The sequence below is a fragment of the Silurus aristotelis genome, assembly GCF_946808225.1.
Source record: "Silurus aristotelis genome assembly, chromosome: 16".
NCBI lineage: Eukaryota > Metazoa > Chordata > Actinopteri > Siluriformes > Siluridae > Silurus > Silurus aristotelis.
Genome location: NC_139589.1, coordinates 17,551,282 through 17,571,745, shown reverse-complemented (window position 1 = coordinate 17,571,745; position 20,464 = coordinate 17,551,282). Strand labels below are relative to the sequence as shown.

The window sequence follows — 20,464 nt, the reverse complement described above, 5'->3', positions numbered from 1 at the left end:
GTTTCGTCGTTGGTGCGGATGGATATTGCGTAAAACAACTTGAAGGTTTGTCAACGTCAGAAAAGCGTGGCGCGCTGACGTCATTTTTGCGCGACCCTCTTTTTCGCAATGGTAAATAAACGGTTCAATCGTTCAGCCTTTTCGTCTACGTTTCTAATCCTATATTAACAATGGTACGAAATTATTTGTTTAAAAGTCGTCCAATAGTTCAGTATATGGCTAACAAAGGGCCGTATGTGATTAAATGCTTGTGAAATTGTCACTGTAGCTGTCTAATACGTCTACATTTCAAGATTTTGCTTAATATGAATAGGTTTGCGGTTCAGTTTGTGGAGTCATGTCATTGTTTTTTTCGTTTGTTGTATAATTCAACATCCTGAAATAATAGCAGGTTTGTGTAGAATCAGATAGCTTGCTTTACAATGAATTCAGACCTGCAAATAGAATCGCACACATCAACGTAATAAACGCAAGTGATGGATAACGAAGAAGATCTGGAGTCACTTGGGGAGAAACTGTACGACCGCGTTTCTCTTAACCACGCTGACATGGCTCCAAAACTAACAGGTAACTGCATGGGGGGAAATGTGCGTGCAATTAATATGAACAGTTGTAATCAGTCAGCATTTAAGATTGGGAAAATACTATGTTGTAGGAATGCTGCTGGAGCTCCCAGGGGCTGTAATCAGTCAGATGCTGCAGGATGAAGCTCTCCTTTCCAAAGCACTAGAGAAAGCACTGGCAGCCCTGCACCATGATACCAGGTAATACATCAGATCACCGATCTACAGTCTACAGGTAACACACACCAACAGCATGTGCACCGCTTCCAGCTGTTAATAGATAGACAGACAGTTAGATAGATAGATCGATAAATAGACAAACCGGCAGACAGACCTCAAACTTTATCGCTGCACAGTAAATGTAACAGGGCAATACGGTTCATCATCTACCATAAGTGCAAATGGTAGCATTTCTGTGCACAATAAAAAGTGCAGTTGAATATGTACATGTATCAATTCAAGTAGGCTTTTATTGTCATTCCAACCATATACAGTACAGTACACAGTGAACAAACAACATTCCCCCAGGACCAAGGTGCTACATAAAACAAAATAAAACAAAAAGCAAAACAACACAAAAAACAGAACTATACAAAACTAACTGGGAACATAGAGTGCATGTGTGACATTTAGTACAACAAAAAACCCATAAGACAGTGAGACAGTAGACACAGAAGCAACATGCAGCATTGGCCAGTACAGTATAGAAGATTTGTCTATATAATAATAAATACTGTACATGTAAACACTGAATTTTACAGTTAATGAGTTTGTTCATTTGTGTATGTGTGTCTGTGTCAGTTTATCCCTATATGTACTCCTGGGTTGGTGAAAAAAACCCAAAAAAGCCCAAGCATATATGGCAATACATTCATATTTTAGTGGTCTTAACAATAAATAATTGATCAGAAATTTAGCAAGATTTGAACAAAAACACTGTGGCAGAATATTTGGGGGGTATATATATATATATATATATATATATATATATCCCAAAATATATTTTGGTATACTGTATTTTGTGCATTCAGCCTTGTTTGTGTGGTAATTTTACATCAAACATTTTAATTATTCAATATGATTTTACTTTTGTGTATAAAATGTGACTTTCCATGTTTATAGTTCAAGTTTCAATTTTCATGTTTAGTTCTATAGTGCTTTTCACAATGGAAATTGTCTTAAACCAGCTTTACAGAATGTAAGAATTATGAATAAAAATTAGAATAATTAGAATTAGAATTAAATTAGAATTAAAAAAATGTAAGTGAATTGTGTGTTTATCCCTGATGAGCAGCCTGGGGCAATTGTGGCAAAGAAAAATGCGCTTAGATGATATGAGGAAGAAACCTTGAGATGAACCAGACTCAAAAGGGGAACCATCCTCATTTGGGTGACATCAAGAGTGTGATTATAAATCTTAAAACAATACAAAACACTGGAGAGTGAGAACTAACATAAGCAACAGAGTGTGAGATTGTGAGTAATGTTTCTTCTAAAGTCATATATGGTCAGTTGACTTCCTGGAACCAGGAGCTACTTATAAAATAGCTCAACTTCTGAGATCACCATAGATCCAACACCAACTCCTTCATGCCGGGGACTTTAAATGTTCAAAGAAACTTCTGTGTATTGCTTTTTGGGCAGATGAGCAAAATCTCTGCCTTATCAGAATTTAATTATAGAAAGTTATCAGTCATCCAATCTTTTAATTCTTTAACACACTCAATTAACCCGGCCAATTGAGATGTTTGTTTTCAATGAGAGAAGCATATATATTGTGAAAAGCAGGGGTCCTAGAACTGAACCCTGTGGCACCCCATCATTTACTTGCATTAACCTGAGTAGCTCTTCATTTAAATCTACAAAATGGTAATGTTTAGACAGGAAGGATTTAAACCAACTTAATGCCTGACCTTGAATTTTGTAAGTCATATTTATAGAGATAATATAGAATATAACTGCATGCTGGTACAGATAGTAAAAAGACTAGTTTTCCCTGAGCCTCCTGGTTCTGGAGCGAAAGCTAATATAAGAGCAACATGTCTAGCAGCACTAAGGCCACTTTTATCTTCTTTAGATAAAAATACATCAGTATAAGAAATCATTTCTATTTAAATCAAATTATGTGGTTTTTGGTGTTAGTAGATATTTTGACATTTATTTAGTTTGTGTTTTTCGAGCTGTATATGTGATGTTTTGACTTTCTAGTAAATCACCATCACAGGAAGACGACGTCGACTCTGTGTCCTTGGACTCCCTGGGAGAGCAGCTGTATGAGCTTATCAACCTTTACGACACAGGATACACCCAGAAAATCACAGGTTCTCACTTTTTATCAGTCACTTTTCACTGACCACTACAGCTTCATTAAATCAGGCCTAAATTATTTCTCTTTTCAATGTATAAACACAGGGATGTTGTTGGAACAGGAGAAAAAGGTGGTGCACCAGCTGTTGTCTGATCCAGTCCTGCTGGAGGAGAAAGTCAACATGGCACTGAAAACCTTACAGGGGTGCGTATGAGTGTGTGTACTCAAATCATTAATAGCTAACTAGCATGATTTATCATTGAGTACTGAGAATTATTTATTTAGCTATTTATAACTACAAATCTATTTACTAATTACATATTACATCTCGTTAAAGCAGTTTTCAGAACCCAGATTTTCAGGAAATAACTTGTCACTCATGATTCCAGTTTAAATAACAAGGGTTATCATTTAAAATTTAGTGAACAAATGTCTCTTGATTAAAACAAAACAAAACAATTATTCCTAGATGTATTTTACTAATAAGCCAATCATTAAATAATAATAATAATAATAATAATAATTTTTTATTTTTTTGAGCGTTTAGAGATTTATTTAATTATTTATTTAGTCAAAATTGACACAAATCTATCAAAACCCTTTGAAAACATCATCAGATGAACGCAAAGCATTATGTCGTCCCTTTTCTTATTCGACTGCAAGGCGTTGGATCTCATTAAAGAAAAATTTCAGTCATTGCTATTTCCTCCACCCTTATTTCTAAAATGTTTTCTAAATTTTCAGGGCTAGTTGTACACAGGGTCAAGGGGAGACTGATGTGAGTGACATCTCTGACCAAGATGAAGTGGAAGTGATCGGAGAGAAACTATTTGCACTTGTACAAGAGATCGAACCAGTCCACTGTGCTGATATCACCGGTAAGCTTGTTGTGTTTTGCATCATGTGTGGTTTAGAGATATAGTTAGAATTGTTTTTGTATTAGGGAAATCGGTGTGTATGTCACTCCTAATAGTTTACCATCTAAATACCAACTTTGCTTCACATAATGACATACAGTACAGACCAAAAGTTTGGACACACCTTCTCATTCAATGAGTTTTCTTTATTTTTATGACTATGAAAATTGTAGATTCACACTGAAGGCATCAAAACTATGAATTAACACATGTGGAATTATATATGGAATTATATACATAACAAAAAAGTGTGAAACAACTGAAAAATGTCATATTCTAGGTTTTTCAAAGTAGCCACCTTTTGCTTTGATTACTGCTTTGCACACTCTTGGCATTCTCTTGATGAGCTTCAAGAGGTAATCACCTGAAATGGTCTTCCAACAGTCTTGAAGGAGTTCCCCGAGAGATGCTTGGCACTTGTTGGCCCTTTTGTCTTCACTCTGCGGTCCAGCTCACCCCTAAACCATCTCGATTGGGTTCAGGTCCGGTGACTGTGGAGGCCAGGTCATCTGGCGCAGCACCCCATCACTCTCCTTCTTGGTCAAATAGCCCTTGATGCCTTCAGTGTGACTCTACAATTTTCATAGTCATGAAAATAAAGAAAACTCTTTGAATGAGAAGGTGTGTCCAAACTTTTGGTCTGTACTGTACATGTGACACAGCCCTTTCCCAGCAATCAATCCCTTTGTCCTTCTGACTTTTTGGGTTTATATCAGACTACATGAATATGGGGTATAGAACTATGCACTTGTCCTGGCTGATAACCTCTTACAAATTACAGACTGTGACGCTTGTCTTTCCTTCAGAATTGGGGATAGCTGTACTGTCTGTTTGTTTCTATTTCAGTGTTTTTCTCATTTAAATGTTTTAAATTCTGTGCTGGTTAGCTGAGCTAACCAGCCACGATACAACACAGAGACCATGTTGAAAACTTGGATTTCCCACATTGCACTTGTGCTCATGCATTCAATATCTAAAGGATAGGTACCAGCTATGTCATTAAACTGTGTTTGACTATCACGTGTATCGCATAAACATGTATCAACATATACAACATGTTACAATATATTGAGAATTATTCAAAGCTTAAGCTCAACACTGACTAACAAGTGAAACAAGGAAACCAAAATGTTACCTCCTGGATGAATAAACAAGTGCAGCAAACAGGGCACAGCCAGCACTAATGCTCTAAGAGTTCAAACTTGTTGCATGCATTGGCACAATTAGGATTAGAACAGTTCCTTTAAATGTACACATGTTGGTCCACACTATAAAGGAGTTGATAAACACCTTAGTAGGACAGCTAGTCCTGTATATTGGGTGACATTTATGTAATTGTAATGTTTGTATGATGCAATCCAGCAGGTCCTAACAGGAGGATGCAGGTTACAAAATAACAAAGACAGATGGACTCATGGTGGTGCCTTGGTAACTCACCATGGTCACATTTTCCGATGCTTGCATTGCCTCAGACTGCCTCATCGCCATACTTTTCAAACTACAGTTCAGCAGCATGCACTCATTTTTCAGGGTCATAATAATAATACATTTTAATTATGGGTGCATTACATGACACTCATGGACACATTACATACAATAAAAACCAAAACACTATACAGCCAATAAGACCTACAAATACATGCCAATGATATGAATACCTGAAAAGACTTCGAACAGGATTTAAAAATAAAGAAAGAGTCACTGCTGCGAATATCCAGAGGAAGTAGATTCCACAGATATGCGTCAGCGCAGCTAAAAGCCAAACGCATACAAGGAAGAACTGAGGACTACAAACCTTTTAAGGTCATGGCTGTCATCTAAAAGGTTCCTTCCTCTGTAGAAATATTAGATGCTATAGAAAAGGTAGATCCCATAGTATAAAAAAACAGGTATTTCTATGCAACGTATGTTAATGCTAGAATAAAAGGATGGAAATTAAAATCTAATTAAAATCTAATCCTGTTGATCTGTATGGTGCTTATATTCAGATTCCCAGAAGAAATCATGTATGCATGTTTTAAATGCATCAGAAAACTGCAGTATTTGAGGAACAGGCCACCTTCTCTCAAAAACGTGTGGAAAAAGGGTTCCCTCTTGCCAGTCAGATTCAACAAGGCTGCTCAGGCTAGTTTTTTTTTTTTATCGGATTGAATCATTCAGCAATGATTTGACTAGGCTTGTCGGACATGCACCAGGAGATATTCAGGTGTAACCTGTGTGTGTAGTTATAGTCAGGTAAAAAAAAAAATAACCTTGTTTACAGTGTTCTGTAATTTGTGTAATAATGATATAATGTGTTGTTTGTTTGTAGGGATGCTGTTGGAAATGGACCTCGGCAAACTGCACCAGATTCTGTCTGATCGGACCATGCTGGAATTTGCAGTGCAGCGAGCAAAGAGCGCTCGGGTGTGTACACAGAGACACTCGCGCAAGGTCTAAACATTTGACAGACAGGAAACAAGAAGTGACGAGCAAGGAACAAGATAAATGACATTTAAGAGATTATAGCTAATTAAAACGTCCAGTTGTCAGATTGCCAGATTCAGCTTTTATCAGCTGTAATATTAAAACCATTGACACTTTTACTTGTAAAAATGGCAGCAAGTGAAGTCATTTCTGGATATCGGTGTGTTGAAAGCAGGAAAAATGGGCAAGCACAAGGAATTGGATGAAGTCTTGAAGGCTGGGTCAGAGCATCTCCAAATCTTCTGGGGTGTTTCATGTATGCAGTGGTCAACAATGATCAAATGTGGTCCAAAGAAAGACACCAGATGAACCAGAGACAGTGTTCTGACTACCCAAGTCCCATCTCCCAGCACAAATGGGTGAAAAAGTGATGGGACTGAAAGGATCTACTGCTTACACCTTGGTACCAGATACAACAGCAATTTGCGGAGGCCATGCCAGACAAGTCAGATTTGTTTTAGCAGCACAAGGGAGACTTCCACAATATTGCTTTTAATGTTATGGCTGATCGGTGTATATTTCATTGTCTGTTCTTTAATATGGTTATGTTTGAGCACGATCAGAAAACGATTCATTAATCATCTGATCATCATGTGCATGTGAATAAGTTAAACAAGGTTTATATGTCCAAGTAAAATCTGATGACAGTTTTGATCCTGTATACGATTTTACAGTCTGCCATAGACCTGTTGTTTGATGCAGTACATAATCAACATTCTGAATATTCATGAAGTTTTGTGTACAAATTCCATCTTGTTTATAAATTATGCTGGTACAGGAGAAAACTGCATCTTGAATGTCTTTTCTGTTTTGTTTTGTTTTTTTTGTTCACAGGAGAATGCACTGAATCAGGCCCAACCAGACACACACTAAATACTACAGAATATCTTATTTATGGATTTCAGTGGCGGAAATAATTATTTGATCCCCTGCTGGTTTTATAAATGTACCCCCTTACAAAGAAATGAACAGTCTAGAGTTTTTATGGTAGGTTTATTTAAACAGAAACAGAAAGAAAAAATAAATTAATATTATATATAAATTAATTTGAATCTGATTGAATGAAATAAATAACAGTAAGCGAATAATGTTCGGGCCTCACATAGAACATTAAAGATGGGTGGTGGATGGGTCTTCCAGCACGACACTGACCAAAGCATTGGGCCAAGGCAACAATCTGATGCTCTTGTAGTACATTCCAGCCTTGTGCAGGTCCCTGACATCCCGTGACCGCTCTTTGGTCTTGCCCATGGTGGTGGAGAGGTTTGAATGAAAGAGATTGATTCTGTGACGGGGGTCTTATACACATAATCAGTTGATATTTTTTAAAAGGACAGGACTAATTTGGGTCTGTGGGAGTCAGAATTCTTGCTAATTTGGTAGGGGATCAAATACAAATTCATTTATAAGCTTTCTTTAATGTTTTTTTTTTTTATATTGTCTCTCTCTGGTAAAATAAACCCACCATAAAAATTCTGGACTGTTCATTTCTTTGTAAGGGGGTAAACTCACAAAATCATCAGGGGATCAAATAATTATTTCCCCCCACTGTAAAGCAAATATGGAATGGGAAATGTCCTCTTCTACTGCAATTCTTGTTCTGCATTAGTTTTTGTTATAGATGACAGATTTTATGATCTAAGAATTTGAGGTGGTTTAACTGTATGTAGTTGGACAATCCATTATTTAAAGGAAACAGTAAAACATGTTTTTAAAGAAAATCTCGGATCCTGAAAACATTAATAAATAACCACCACGAGAGGTTTAACGGTTCAACCGCCTTATGAACCTTTTAGCATACGAAATCATGAATACAATCTTATGCACAATATAATAGTGTTTATAATCAGATGATTTATCAGAAGTATATCAAAGAATCACTCTTTACAACAGCGCTGAACAGAAATGCATCTCAGAATGCATATCAAACCTTGAGGCAGATGGACTACATCAGACCACGCCAGCTTTCCGCTACAGACAGCTGATGTTTTTTCCAGTATCTGACTGCCGGTTTATGGTGAGATCATATCTACTGATCCTATTCTGATGCATGATTTGAACACTGAAACTCTCTTGACATGTATTTGCCTAATTTTATGCACTGCACAGCTCCATGATTCATTTGCATGAATGAGAAGGGGTACAGGTGTACCTATCAAGAAGGCCATTGAGTGTATATTCCATTGAATTATAAACCGTGTGTTTGTTGAATCAGATTTTGTACGCAAGCTTTTGGGACGAAAATGATCTTGTATTAAAAATTTTACACAAAAGCTTTATTTACGCAAGTAAAACGAACCAGTGGCACACATCCCATTGTGCTAAAGAGCTCAAAAATATGTTTATTCTTTTTTTCTGTTGAGTAATTTTACATTGAATTTGAAACACAATGGAAAAGTCCAGGCTTCCTTCAAAGGGGTTGTGAATCCTTTGAGATTACAAAAAGACAATCCCGAGCAGTGACCACAGGAACGAGACGATTGGGTTTTTATGAGAAAGGATTAAGAAGGAAAAATAATCATTAATAAAAAATAAAAAAAATTAAGTAACCTAAGCAGTTAAATATGGGGAACTCAATATAAATCACAAACATATGCAAATCAAAAGTTGAATCAGGAGAACAAGGACACACTATAGACAGCTCATAAATATTCATTCGGAAATATACAGATCTGGAATTGGTGATTATTATAAAAAAAAAGAAAAAAAAGTTTGTCTCGTTCCGATAGAAAGCCTTAATAAATATCTAAAATCTCCCAACGACCTTTCCGATGATGAAAACAGGCAAGGTGCGCGCTGTCTCCATCCCAATGGCACTCCCCTCTTTATTTCTCTCTTACACACACATGCACACACACACACACACACACACACACACACACACACACACAAACACAGATGTTGAAATGCAGTTAGTTAGGAAAGTCTAACTGAAAGCTAAACAATTATTGCACTTAAAGATTACACTGGTATAGGACCAATCCAGTAAAACACAGGACAAAAGAAAAGACAGAGATGAAAGGAATCCACAGCTCTTTTTTTAAGGTTTTTGTGAAGCAAGCTAAAATAAGATGACAACTGATGATGATGAAAACTGCAAGGCCAGATGCCGGTATTTGTCCAATTCTGGATTAATTCAGTCTGATGAGATGTAAAAAAAAAACAACACAGATTGATCTGTGGACATCTATTTCAGTGTTGGGTACTCGCGCTGTCCCAACCGGCCTAGACGAGAACGAGCTGGGGGCATGGCCTGAGAGAAAGAAAGAGACATTAATTTATTATTGATGGGTATTTTGACTCAGTCAAGGACTGCCTGTGATAGAAATTTAACTTCACTCTGCTGTTGAAACTACACTAATGCTCCTTGGTACATAATCCAAGTATTTAAATATCGAATGATCGATCATGTAGTTCATTTTGGCGAAATAGACTTTACATTTTTTTACATTTCCACAGACATAAATGGCACAGTAAACTATATAGACAAAAGTTTGTGGACACCAATGGATAAGATTGTGCTTTTTTTTTTTTTTTTTTTTTTTTTTTTTTATACATTCCATCCACACGATGCATCATATAAATAGTTCAAATTAAATTAATTGAAAATCTGATGAAATAGTAAACTAAACTTTTACTCGATATTAGGACAGACTCACTTATCGGGATTCTCTAGTGCCCCCGTCTTGTGCTTTTATCTCCAAAAAACTTCAGAACTGAGGTTTAAATACCAAAAATTTTAACCTTTGATTCTAACATCCAAATCATTAAATACTTTAGAGTTTCCTGATAAAAAACAACAACAATGAGCCAATCAGAACCAAATGAACCTAACCTGTGCTTACCTGTGCAAACTGGGAGGGGTTATAGAAAGTCACGCCCCCCGTGGGCGGAGGTCCCTGGGCCGGTATTTCTGTAGGGACCTAAAAACACAGATGTTGTAAGAATAGTGGTAGAGCATACATTGTACATGAGGACATACACAGCGAGCTCATGTATAGTACAATTACTTAGCCACTGCAAAGACAATCTAAACTAGTTTTAGAGCTTTCATTTATAATTTACTTTATTTTTTATTTTTTTTTATTAGAACCTAAAATAATTAACCATATAGTCATTTATGTAGTCAACTCCAGTAATAGTGTAAAAATGCCTGGGCACCTTCTTGTGGAAGGGAGATCCATGTTTCCTCTCCAGGAAAACTAATGGCATTGTATTGCATGTACCAAAAAAAAAAAATAATCGATTTGTCATCTAGCACCAGGCAGCACAATTAAGACACCCCATCATGGCCGAATGTAAATTTTTGCATTTTTTATTTTTTTTTTTAGTTTATTGACAGCTGTCAATAATTATGGAGCGAGCTGTAGAAATGACAATGAGCAGTATTATTGCTGCACTTAAATAAAACCCATTAACACTTTTCACTTCAAATTGCATTAAACGCAATGAGCTTTAGATCAGCTGGAGCAGCTATCTATGTGTACTATACAGACCATGAAGATAAAAAAAAAAAAAAAACTAGATGCCACATCACAAGCGATTACTAATCAGTGTAGTACATAGTCACGTCCGCCAATGTCCCGACTTGATCAGAAACCCATAAGACTCTATGCGGGGAATTTAAATAATAAGTGAAGAATAACGATGAGTGCACAAGCTTCCAGGAAGATGGAATACAGCTGACGTCATAACGTGTTCTACAGTCAACCCCGTTCGGAAGTTGCGGCTCGGAAAATTTGCGGGTTCTCATTTGGAACCTTACAGCAAGTTACGGATTATTTAAAAACTTGCGGGAATCCTTAGCAGGACCAAATATACAGGGATGTTATGAATACGATTTTAAACTATGTTTTCACTAACAAATTTTTAAAACACATTATTGTATTAAAGTGACAATGTCTTCACTAAGGTACCATAGGGGCTGTGGGGGTGCCTCCAAAATGTCTGTGTCTCCAGCTGTAGACAAAACTCACAAGGGTAAACTGTTATGAATTGACGCAGGCAATGTCTTGTTTTGAACTGCAGCTCTAATTTCGAGTAAGTGAGCTGAAACTGCACTGCCGGGAAGGCGGAGCTGTTGAAGCATCTAGCTTTGCTCGATGGGGCATCTACCTTTTTACATCAAAATACAGGACAACTGATGTTGATTAATAACATGCAAAGAGGACAGGGTTAGCAAGAACATGCTTGATGGGGATAAGCAGAATTTCTCTTCGCTGCACCAGCTTTACTCCCAGCCAATCAGGGAGCTCGACTTAGGTAGCAGCTTAGAACACTGCTGGAGGTGCAAGTAGAAGTGGAAATGCTGTCTGTGTGGATGTGTCAAAGAGAGAGAGAGAGAGAGAGAGAGAGAGAGAGAGAGAGAGAGAGAGAGAGAGAGAGAGAGAGAGAGAGAGAGAGAGAGAGAGAGAGAGAGAGAATTGGAATGTGAAGTAGCGACACCCAACTGTTGGTACCTGGTTTAAATGCCGACTCACTTCTCGTGATAAAGAACTCATTGAACTAGAACGTGAGAGCTAGAACAGTAGGAAAAAATCAAACACCACAACAGCGAAATTAATCCCATGCAGAATCGCCGTGTTGATCAAGACACAAAACCATTACATCAGAGCCAATTTTCTTTGCAGCACCACATTAGTGTGGGGGTGTGTACGTGTGCATGCCACACACAGTCTTGGCACACATTTACACACACACACACTCATGCACTTGAGAGCAGCACAAAGGGTTTTAAGATTATGCACACTGGTGAAAGTTTTAACAGTGCTGATTTCTAAAGACGGGATTTGATATCATCGGTGTGAAGTATGAGTGCGAGCGTCAAACTGTCATGACGGTGTCTACACTTCGGCATGATTCTGATCTCTACTTTCTAAATAAAAAATTTATATACATTAAATTAATGAATAAAAAAAAATCTTCATTTTTTTTATGTCAGTTCTGGAAAACATTTTTACATTTGCCAATTTAACTCACTAATATTATTTATATGAGTATAATAATATTTTATCAACTTATAAGGTGCATAGATCTTTTTGTTCGTGAGATTTCCAGTGACAAAACACGCAAGGTCTGAGTTGCAATTGCAATTATGAGTTATGGATGTTTGGTTTATCCAAATCACATACAGTGAGGAAAATAAGTATTTGAACACCCTGCTATTTTGCAAGTTCTCCCACTTAGAAATCATGGAGGGGTCTGAAATTGTCATTGTGAGAGACATAATCTAAAAAAAAAAAATCCATAAAATCACAATATATGATTTTTAAACAATTTATTTGTATGATACAGCTGCAAATAAGTATTTGAACACCTGTCTATCAGCTAGAATTCTGACCCTCAAAGACCTGTTAGTCTGCCTTTAAAATGTTCACCTCCACTACATTTATTATCCTAAATTAGATGCACCTGTTTGAGGTCGTTAGCTGCATAAAGACACCTGTCCACACCATACAATCAGTAAGAATCCAACTACTAACATGGCCAAGACCAAAGAGCTGTCCAAAGACACTAGAGACAAAATTGTACACCTCCACAAGGCTGGAAAGGGCTACGGGGAAATTGCCAAGCAGCTTGGTGAAAAAAAGTCCACTGTTGGAGCAATCATTAGAAAATGGAAGAAGCTAAACATGACTGTCAATCTCCCTCGGACTGGGGCTCCATGCAAGATCTCACCTCGTGGGGATCCTAAGAAAGGTGATAAATCAGCCCAGAACTACACGGGAGGAGCTGGTCAATAACCTGAAAAGAGCTGGGACCACCGTTTCCAAGGTTACTGTTGGTAATACACTAAGACGTCATGGTTTAAAATCATGCATGGCACGGAAGGTTCCCCTGCTTAAACCAGCACATGTCCAGGCACGTCATAAGTTTGCCAATGACCATTTGGATGATCCAGAGGAGTCATGGGAGAAAGTCATGTGGTCAGATGAGACCAAAATAGAACTTTTGGGTCATAATTCCACTAAACGTGTTTGGAGGAAGAAGAATGATGAGTACCATCCCAAGAACACCATCCCTACTGTGAAGCGTGGGGGTGGTAGCATCATGCTTTGGGGGTGTTTTTCTGCACATGGGACAGGGTGACTGCACTGTATTAAGGAGAGGATGACCGGGGCCATGTATTGCGAGATTTTGGGGAGCAACCTCCTTCCCTCATTTAGAACATTGAAGATTGGTCGAGGCTGGGTCTTCCAACATGACAATGACCCGAAGAATTGACCTCTGTAATTGCAAACAAAGGCTACTGTACCAAATATTAACATTGACTTTCTCAGGTGTTCAAATACTTATTTGCAGCTGTATAATACAAATAAATAGTTAAAAAATCATATATTGTGATTTCTGGATTTTTTTTAAATTAGATTATGTCTCTCACAGTGGACATGCACCTACGATGACAATTTCAGCCCCCTCCATGATTTCTAAGTGGGAGAACTTGCAAAATAGCAGGGTGTTCAAATACTTATTTTCCTCACTGTACAAGGCTTCAGTCTAATATCCAAATAACAATGAGAACTCAGAAAACAGTAAGTAAATTATTACAACAAAGAGCAACTTTAGATAACTGGATAAACGTGACCAAAAAGATATATATGATGAAAAAAAGATTAAAATATTTTTTCATTAATTTAAAAAAAGGATGTGTTTCTGGGAAAATATGTATCAGAAAAAAATATCAGATTTTGTTGCTTTAAGTAAATCGAAGATGATTTGATGTATAGATATATAAATATAATATATGCTTGTGTGATATTTATATACAAACTGAAACTGCTTGTTGTTTTGTGTTAACGCAGTTTAGTGTTATTTACATTTGTAATCCACATTTAAACAGTTTAAAATTTGAAAACAATTTTAAATAAAATTCCAGCTTGGTTAAATAATATAGAAAATAATTTTATAACTGTTTATAACTGAACTCTTCTACTTATTTCAGCATACCTTAACAAATGTCCGCATTCATTCACTCCCTCGATATGTGGAGTTTTTAGGATTCTTTCCTTTAAAAATCCATAGCCCTAGAGTTAGCCGCTAACCACTAACTGGCAGTGTACTGTTTGTGACAGTAAAAATCTTGTTAATACATTTAAAACACAGCATGTGCAAACATGCATTCTGTGTGAACCGTTGTGTGTGCATGCTGGTGTGTGTGAAACTGAATATGCACTGCATGTAATTATTAAGCTGAGTAACTAAGCTGGCCATGGATGTATGTTCATGACCGAGAGGATAGAGCATGGTGCAATGAACTGGCCTACAAATCCATGAGAGGTGAAAGCCCAGAGGGAAAGGGTTACTCTACCTCTCCAGAATGAGCACCTTCCGGACCCGAGGGCAAAATAGTTGGATTAAACATCTGGAAGGATCACAAGCACATGAAGTTTGGTAATAGGTTAAGTAAAACATTTTCAATTGGCACAATAAAAAAAAAAAAAAAAGAAGATCACGAGTTAGAATTCCACAGTCATCTGTAGCCATTTCTGGGTATGAAGGATCTCTCGCCCGTGTCTATTACATCTTCATTAACCAATTGTGGGCATCTGTGAGTTCGAGAGTACAGAAGTTTTTGGCAAAGTGCTCTTTGCTCTACGTTGCGCTTTGACTTAGCATTTTGCACAGCTTTTTAAAAAAGATGCATCTGGCTAACTTCATGTGTATTTGGAAGAAGCGTGGGTGAGAGCTGGAAAAATGTATTTATTATTATAATTTTTTTGTAACTTACCATATACTGATTTATGTGTGTGTGCGTGTGTGTGTACATACCTGTGGACCTGTAGCATTGGGCTGAATGTGTTCTGTATTTCCATTGCTGTCTGGAACACTTCCCTCCATTGGTTGTTGATCGTCTGGTGCTGAGGAGGTGTGTGAAAGCATTAATGAAATAAATTCTCACACACACGCAAGTAATCACCAGTACTGCTTTGTACGGACATACATGCATACTAGAGATGTGTATCTCCATAACTAAGGCCGGTGCGTTTCGCATCTCGATGCACAGCCAATGACACGATACATTAAAGATGCAGCAGCTACAGATGTGATGCGGTATGATTCACCCCTATTATAATGTAGCGTGATCCGAATTAGATTTGATTAAACACTATTTACATTTATGGCATGTAGCAGACGCCCTTGTTCAGAGCAACGTACAAAAGTGCTTTAAGTCTCTAGCAATGAATAAATCTACACTGGTACGCTAGATTACAAACTAAGGATCTTTAAGATAAACTTGACGATATGATTTGATGCAAAGAAAAAAATAGGATGCAATATAATTTAATATGATACAGATTGAAGTTCCCTAGAAAAAAAGATTCAATAAAACCAGATATTCTTTTTCCTGTTCAGTCTGCAGGAAGATGCAGCTCTACTTCTGCCATGGTAATCTATATTCTCTATGGCTCTCAGGACAGGCTTTGGTCTCTGCAGTGTTACATAACAATACAAATTCCAACTTGCATTCGATACACACTTTTTCAAATCGATGCAGCACATCATTAGCTTTGATGGCGATGCACCGATGCGACTCAGTGAATCTTATCGTCCCTAATGCAAGCATACACCCTGACACGTACACGTACACACACCCTACCTGCAGTGGGAACGAAGAGGTTCGCTGGCATGGCCATGGGTGCAAGAGGAGCAAACAGATCGGCAGGTGGAGCGACAGCAGGTGCAGGGTTGGAGTTCCGACGACCCGAATTAAACACGTCCACATACCGAGCCCTAGTACCTAAGAGTAAAACAGATGATCACATGATGTGCACAGCTAAATCTCTGATGTCACCCATAATACTGCACAATGTCCATGTGATTTTTGTTCCTTTTTTGAGGAACTGGCTCAGGTGCAGAGTCCTATTCCTGATTTGATTGCCTGTATTTGTAACCAGTAGTTGTTGTTTAAACCTTGCACCCTTAAACCAAGGGTCACAGACATGGTGCCCGTGGGCCTTTTCTAAAAATAGCTCACCATAGCGCCACTTACCAGTAAACTGCATCAAATTTTTCAAATTCTTTTTTTTTTTTTAGTTTCACAGATAGACCAGAGTTGGAAACCAGAGCTGAGGATAAATACGAATCGGAGAGTGGGTAGAATCTATAATGCAGCCGTAATGCGGGTAGTTCAGGGATAATCGCCAATGTGAACCGTTAAAGGCAAACCTATTTAGAGCGCTTCCTCCGAAGCGGAGCCAGGAAAGTCCGGTAGATCTCTTATGGTAACGAGTAAAACAGGGGAAAAGGTATAGGTGATTAGAGCAGGGAGAGGCTGAGTGAGAGTTAGAGCCTTGGAGGGAGGCATGGCTGGTGGTTTCCTTACAAAATCACACTTGCACTGGTGTGAATTTAAAAATGACAATATTAAAATATAAATGACTAGATCTTCTTCTTTCGGCTGCTCCCATTAGTGGTCGCCACAGCGGATCATCCGTCTCCATAGCACCCTGTCCTCTACATCTGCCTCTTTTACACCAACTACCTGCATGTCTTCCCTCACCACATCCATTAACCTCCTCTTTGGCCTCCCTCTTTTCCTCCTTCCTGGTGGCTCCATCTTCAGCATTCTCCTACTGATATACCCCATGTCCCTCCTCTGCACATGTCCAAACCATCTCAATCTCGCCTCTCTCACCGTGTCACCAAAACGTCCTACATGCGCTGTCCCTCTAATAAACTAATGTCCAATCTTGTCCATCCTCGTCACTCTCAATGAAAACCTCAACAACTTCAGCTCTGCTACCTCCAGCTCCACCTCGTGTCTTTTTCTCAATGCCACTGTCTCTAATCCATACATCTGTGGTGAGACATTGCAGGTCTCACCACAGTCCTATAAACTTTCCTTTTTATTCTCGCAGATACTCTTCTATCACAAATCACTCCTGCCACTCTTCTACACCCACTCCACCCTGCCTGCACTCTTTTCTTGACTTCCCTAACACACTCTCCATTACTTTGCACTGTTGATCCCAGGTAGTTGAACTCCACTACCTTCTCCACCTCTTCTCACTGCAACCGCACCACTCCACTGCCTTCCCTCTCATTTACGCACATGTACTCTGTGTCTTACTCCTACTGACTTTCATTCCCTTTCTCTCCAGCGCATACCTCCAGCTCTCCAGGCTCTTCTCCACCTGCTCACTACTCCCACCACAAATTACATTATCATCCGCAAACATCATAGTCCAGGGAGACTCCTGTCTGACCTCGTCCGTCAACCTGTCCATCACCACTGCAAACAGGAAAGGGCTCAGGGCCGATCCTTGATGCAGTCCAACCTTCACCTTGAACCAGTCTGTTGTTCCTACTGCACACTTTCCTCATACATGTCCTGCACCACCTCACATACTTCTCTGACACACCTGACTTCCTCATACAGTACCACAACTCCTCTCTTGGCACCCTGTCGTAAGTTTTCTATAAAACCACAAAGCAATTCCTTCTGTCCTTCTCTATACTTCTCCATCAACATTCCCAAAGCAAATAAGGCATTTGTGGTGCTCTTCCTCGGCATGAAACCATACTGTTGCTCACAGATGGTCACCTCTTCTCTCAGCCTGGCTTCAACTACTCTTTCCCATAACTTCATGATGTGACTGATTAACTTAATTCCTCTGTAGTTACAGCAGGTCTGCACATCTCCCTTATGCTCAAAGATTGGTACCAGCACACTCCTTCTCCATTCCTCAGGCATCCTCTCCCCTTCCAGAATCCTGTTAAACAATCTGGTTAAAAACTCCACTGCCATCTCTCCTAAATATCTCTATGCTTCTACTGGTATGTCATCTGGTCCAACGAGTTTCCACTCTTCATCCTTTTAATCGCTGCTCTCACTTCCTCCTTACTAATCCTATCCACTTCCTGTTTCACCATCTCCACACCATCCAACCTTTTCTCTCTCATTTTCCTCGTTCATCAGCTGCTCAAAATACTCCCTTTATCTTCTCAACACACTCTCCTCACTAGTCAACACATTTCCATCCACATCCTTTATTGCTCTAACTTGCAGTACATCCTTTCCAGCTCGGTCCCTCTGCCTGGCCAATCGGTACAAATCCTTTTCCCCTTCCTTAGTGTCCAACCTCTCATACAGATCCTCATATGAATATCATCAATTATTAATAATAACATAATTAAAGGTAAATTGAGCAAATTTGTTATTTCAGAAGTATGTATCAAACTGGTAGCCCTTTACATTAATCATTACCCAAGAAGTAGCTCTCAGTTTCAAAAAGGTTGGTGAAAAACTCATTTCCTGAAATCAGAAAGAGCAGGAAAAGCCTGATGCCTAAGTGGGCTGAGTGAGTGAATGCATACCATATTTTTTGAAGATGCATATTCTGTAAAGCTGCTTTGAGACAATGTCTGTTTTGAAAATGCTATAGAAATAAACTTGACCATATTTTTTGGTTTTTATTTCAGCCACTGGACCCTGTCTGTGCACAGGACGTTTAATGATGACCCTGAGACTGACAAAATGTATCCATAACCAAAACTAAGTGGTTGTTGATGCTGCATTAAACTAGCCTATAAATAAATTTATTTTATCTCCTGTTACATGGAAAACATTTCTGCTCATTTACATACACAACATGGAAGCACTCACCTGCTTTCCTGGAAAACATATTAACAGATGGCCCTGCAGCTGGTCCGCTTGGTGGTCCGCCCCCCATGTTGCCGACCATTGGGGCATTTGGGAACATTAATGGTGGAGGAGGAAGAGGCTTTTTCTAAACACAAGCAATAATTAGACAATGCATTGTATTGCATAATCGAACAGTGAGTTTCGAAAGAGTTATCAAGTACAACTCCAAATTTTTTTTATAAAAAAAAAATAAAAAAAAAACACCTCCTCTTCTGGTTCATCCAGATTCACCCATTTCTGCTTTGTTTCATCCCAAACAATCTGTCAGAGAAATTATTTCATTATTATTTATTAAATATAAGCTTATATTAAATTTGCTTTCTACAAATTATGTGCACCAACTGAAAAAGTCTGGGAAAAAAAAAAAAAAACCTCACAGATTTGTTCTTGTCATCTGGCAAATGAACTTCATTCTTTCCCCTTCTGTATATCCAGCCGAAGATGCCTCCACCTCCTCCCTGTGAAGAAAGAGTAGTTGCAAATAGTTTTATGAAATTGAAAAAAGTACAAAAGTTTTTATTTTTTGTCATTTAATGATTTTGTGTTTCACTTTTTTTTGCCATTCAAAGTCGACTCACAACATACATGTGAGTGCGTGTACCTTTTTGGGAGAGTCTTTCTTGTTTTTCTTAGGTGCTTCCTGAACAGGAGCCTCTGGTATCGGTGGAGGAGGAGAGCTTTGATTGGCTAAAGAGTTGCTGCGCTCCCGTCCTGTCGAATGAGTGGATGACTCTGACGTAGTGCGTGAGCGACGTCCAGGCATCTGAGTTAAAGGAGGCAAAGGTTAAACGTAGTCTTTACTGGTGACTTTGAAAGGAGCACCTGGTACCCGTGCTCATACATGCAATTAAGTCAAGATGCAATTGGCCAATCGCATAGCAACAGCAAAATGAATAACAGGTCAATAGGCATGAGGTTAATTTTTATGTAAAACGGCAATACGGGGAAGGGGGGTGTGGTAACTTTGTCCATGGCATGGATTTTGGTAAAATTGTTATTAGATGCTGGTTTGAATTTCAGAATTAACATTCCAGCACGTTTACACAGAATATTGTGAAAAACAAAAAACACCCAATGAGTGGCAGTTCAGTGAGCATAAAACTTCTTGCTGATTACAGAAGCCAGAGGCAAATAAGCAGACTGGTCATTGTTGAGCAGAAAAGCTAAACACCTATCAAACCTTGAAGTAGAACACAACAGCTTCCATTTGTCTTTTCAGTAAATTGTTGTTGGCACTGCATCACTAGAACCCTCAAAAACTTCACCTGCTCTTGATGGGTCAGTGAGTTTATGTCCAACGTAGATCAGATTGCATTCTGAGATGTAATGTAAGGACATTTCTTGAAACTCCTGTTACCTCCATGTCAGGTCAAACCAGTGTGGCAATTTTCACACTTCTCTCTAAAAACTGTAGACTGTTGCATGTAAAAATCCAAAACAATCAGCAGGTTCAGAAATCCCCCCCCATTCTCAAGTCTAATCAGAGCTCTTGCATGTGTTTATGCATTGTGCTGCTGCCAAATGATTTATCGTTCCCAATAAAGTATCAGTGTATAATGTAGAT

At 38.5% G+C, this 20,464-nt stretch overlaps 2 protein-coding genes across 9 annotated transcripts in view; one reads left to right on the top strand and one right to left on the bottom strand.

The window, feature by feature from the left end:
- The first annotated feature begins 46 nt into the window (after nucleotides 1-46).
- Nucleotides 47-20,315, top strand: LOC310739420 (uncharacterized protein). 6 transcript variants are annotated; one of them, XR_014537390.1, is made up of 9 exons: nucleotides 67-567; nucleotides 656-764; nucleotides 2,772-2,884; nucleotides 2,976-3,075; nucleotides 3,616-3,749; nucleotides 6,100-6,194; nucleotides 7,089-8,271; nucleotides 15,038-15,120; nucleotides 18,678-20,315. XR_014537390.1 is itself a non-coding variant. In XM_083565340.1 (7 exons), the coding sequence occupies exons 1-7, from the start codon at nucleotides 477-479 to the stop codon at nucleotides 7,125-7,127; spliced, it is 681 nt and encodes a 226-aa protein (XP_083421466.1). In that variant the 5' UTR covers nucleotides 67-476; the 3' UTR covers nucleotides 7,128-8,591. The 6 variants fall into 6 exon arrangements, 2 of the variants coding, with proteins under 2 accessions (XP_083421466.1, XP_083421467.1); XR_014537391.1 differs by lacking the exon at nucleotides 15,038-15,120 and having other exon boundaries at nucleotides 18,678-18,812; XR_014537392.1 differs by lacking the exons at nucleotides 15,038-15,120; nucleotides 18,678-20,315 and adding an exon at nucleotides 8,364-8,591.
- sec16a (SEC16 homolog A, endoplasmic reticulum export factor) overlaps nucleotides 8,571-20,464 on the bottom strand; it is a 36,265-nt gene continuing 24,371 nt past the window's right edge. Inside the window, exons 22-31 of one of the 3 annotated variants that reach the window (XM_083565321.1) lie at nucleotides 19,502-19,663; nucleotides 19,278-19,358; nucleotides 19,105-19,161; nucleotides 18,862-18,985; nucleotides 15,853-15,993; nucleotides 15,024-15,112; nucleotides 14,563-14,616; nucleotides 11,714-11,773; nucleotides 10,100-10,177; nucleotides 8,571-9,507 (exon numbers count right to left, since the gene is read on the bottom strand). In XM_083565321.1, coding sequence (XP_083421447.1) covers nucleotides 9,442-9,507; nucleotides 10,100-10,177; nucleotides 11,714-11,773; nucleotides 14,563-14,616; nucleotides 15,024-15,112; nucleotides 15,853-15,993; nucleotides 18,862-18,985; nucleotides 19,105-19,161; nucleotides 19,278-19,358; nucleotides 19,502-19,663 — 912 coding nt within the window. In that variant the 3' untranslated portion in view covers nucleotides 8,571-9,441. The remainder of the gene's footprint in view (nucleotides 9,508-10,099; nucleotides 10,178-11,713; nucleotides 11,774-14,562; nucleotides 14,617-15,023; nucleotides 15,113-15,852; nucleotides 15,994-18,861; nucleotides 18,986-19,104; nucleotides 19,162-19,277; nucleotides 19,359-19,501; nucleotides 19,664-20,464) is intronic. The other 2 variants (XM_083565319.1, XM_083565320.1) reach the window with 2 other exon arrangements.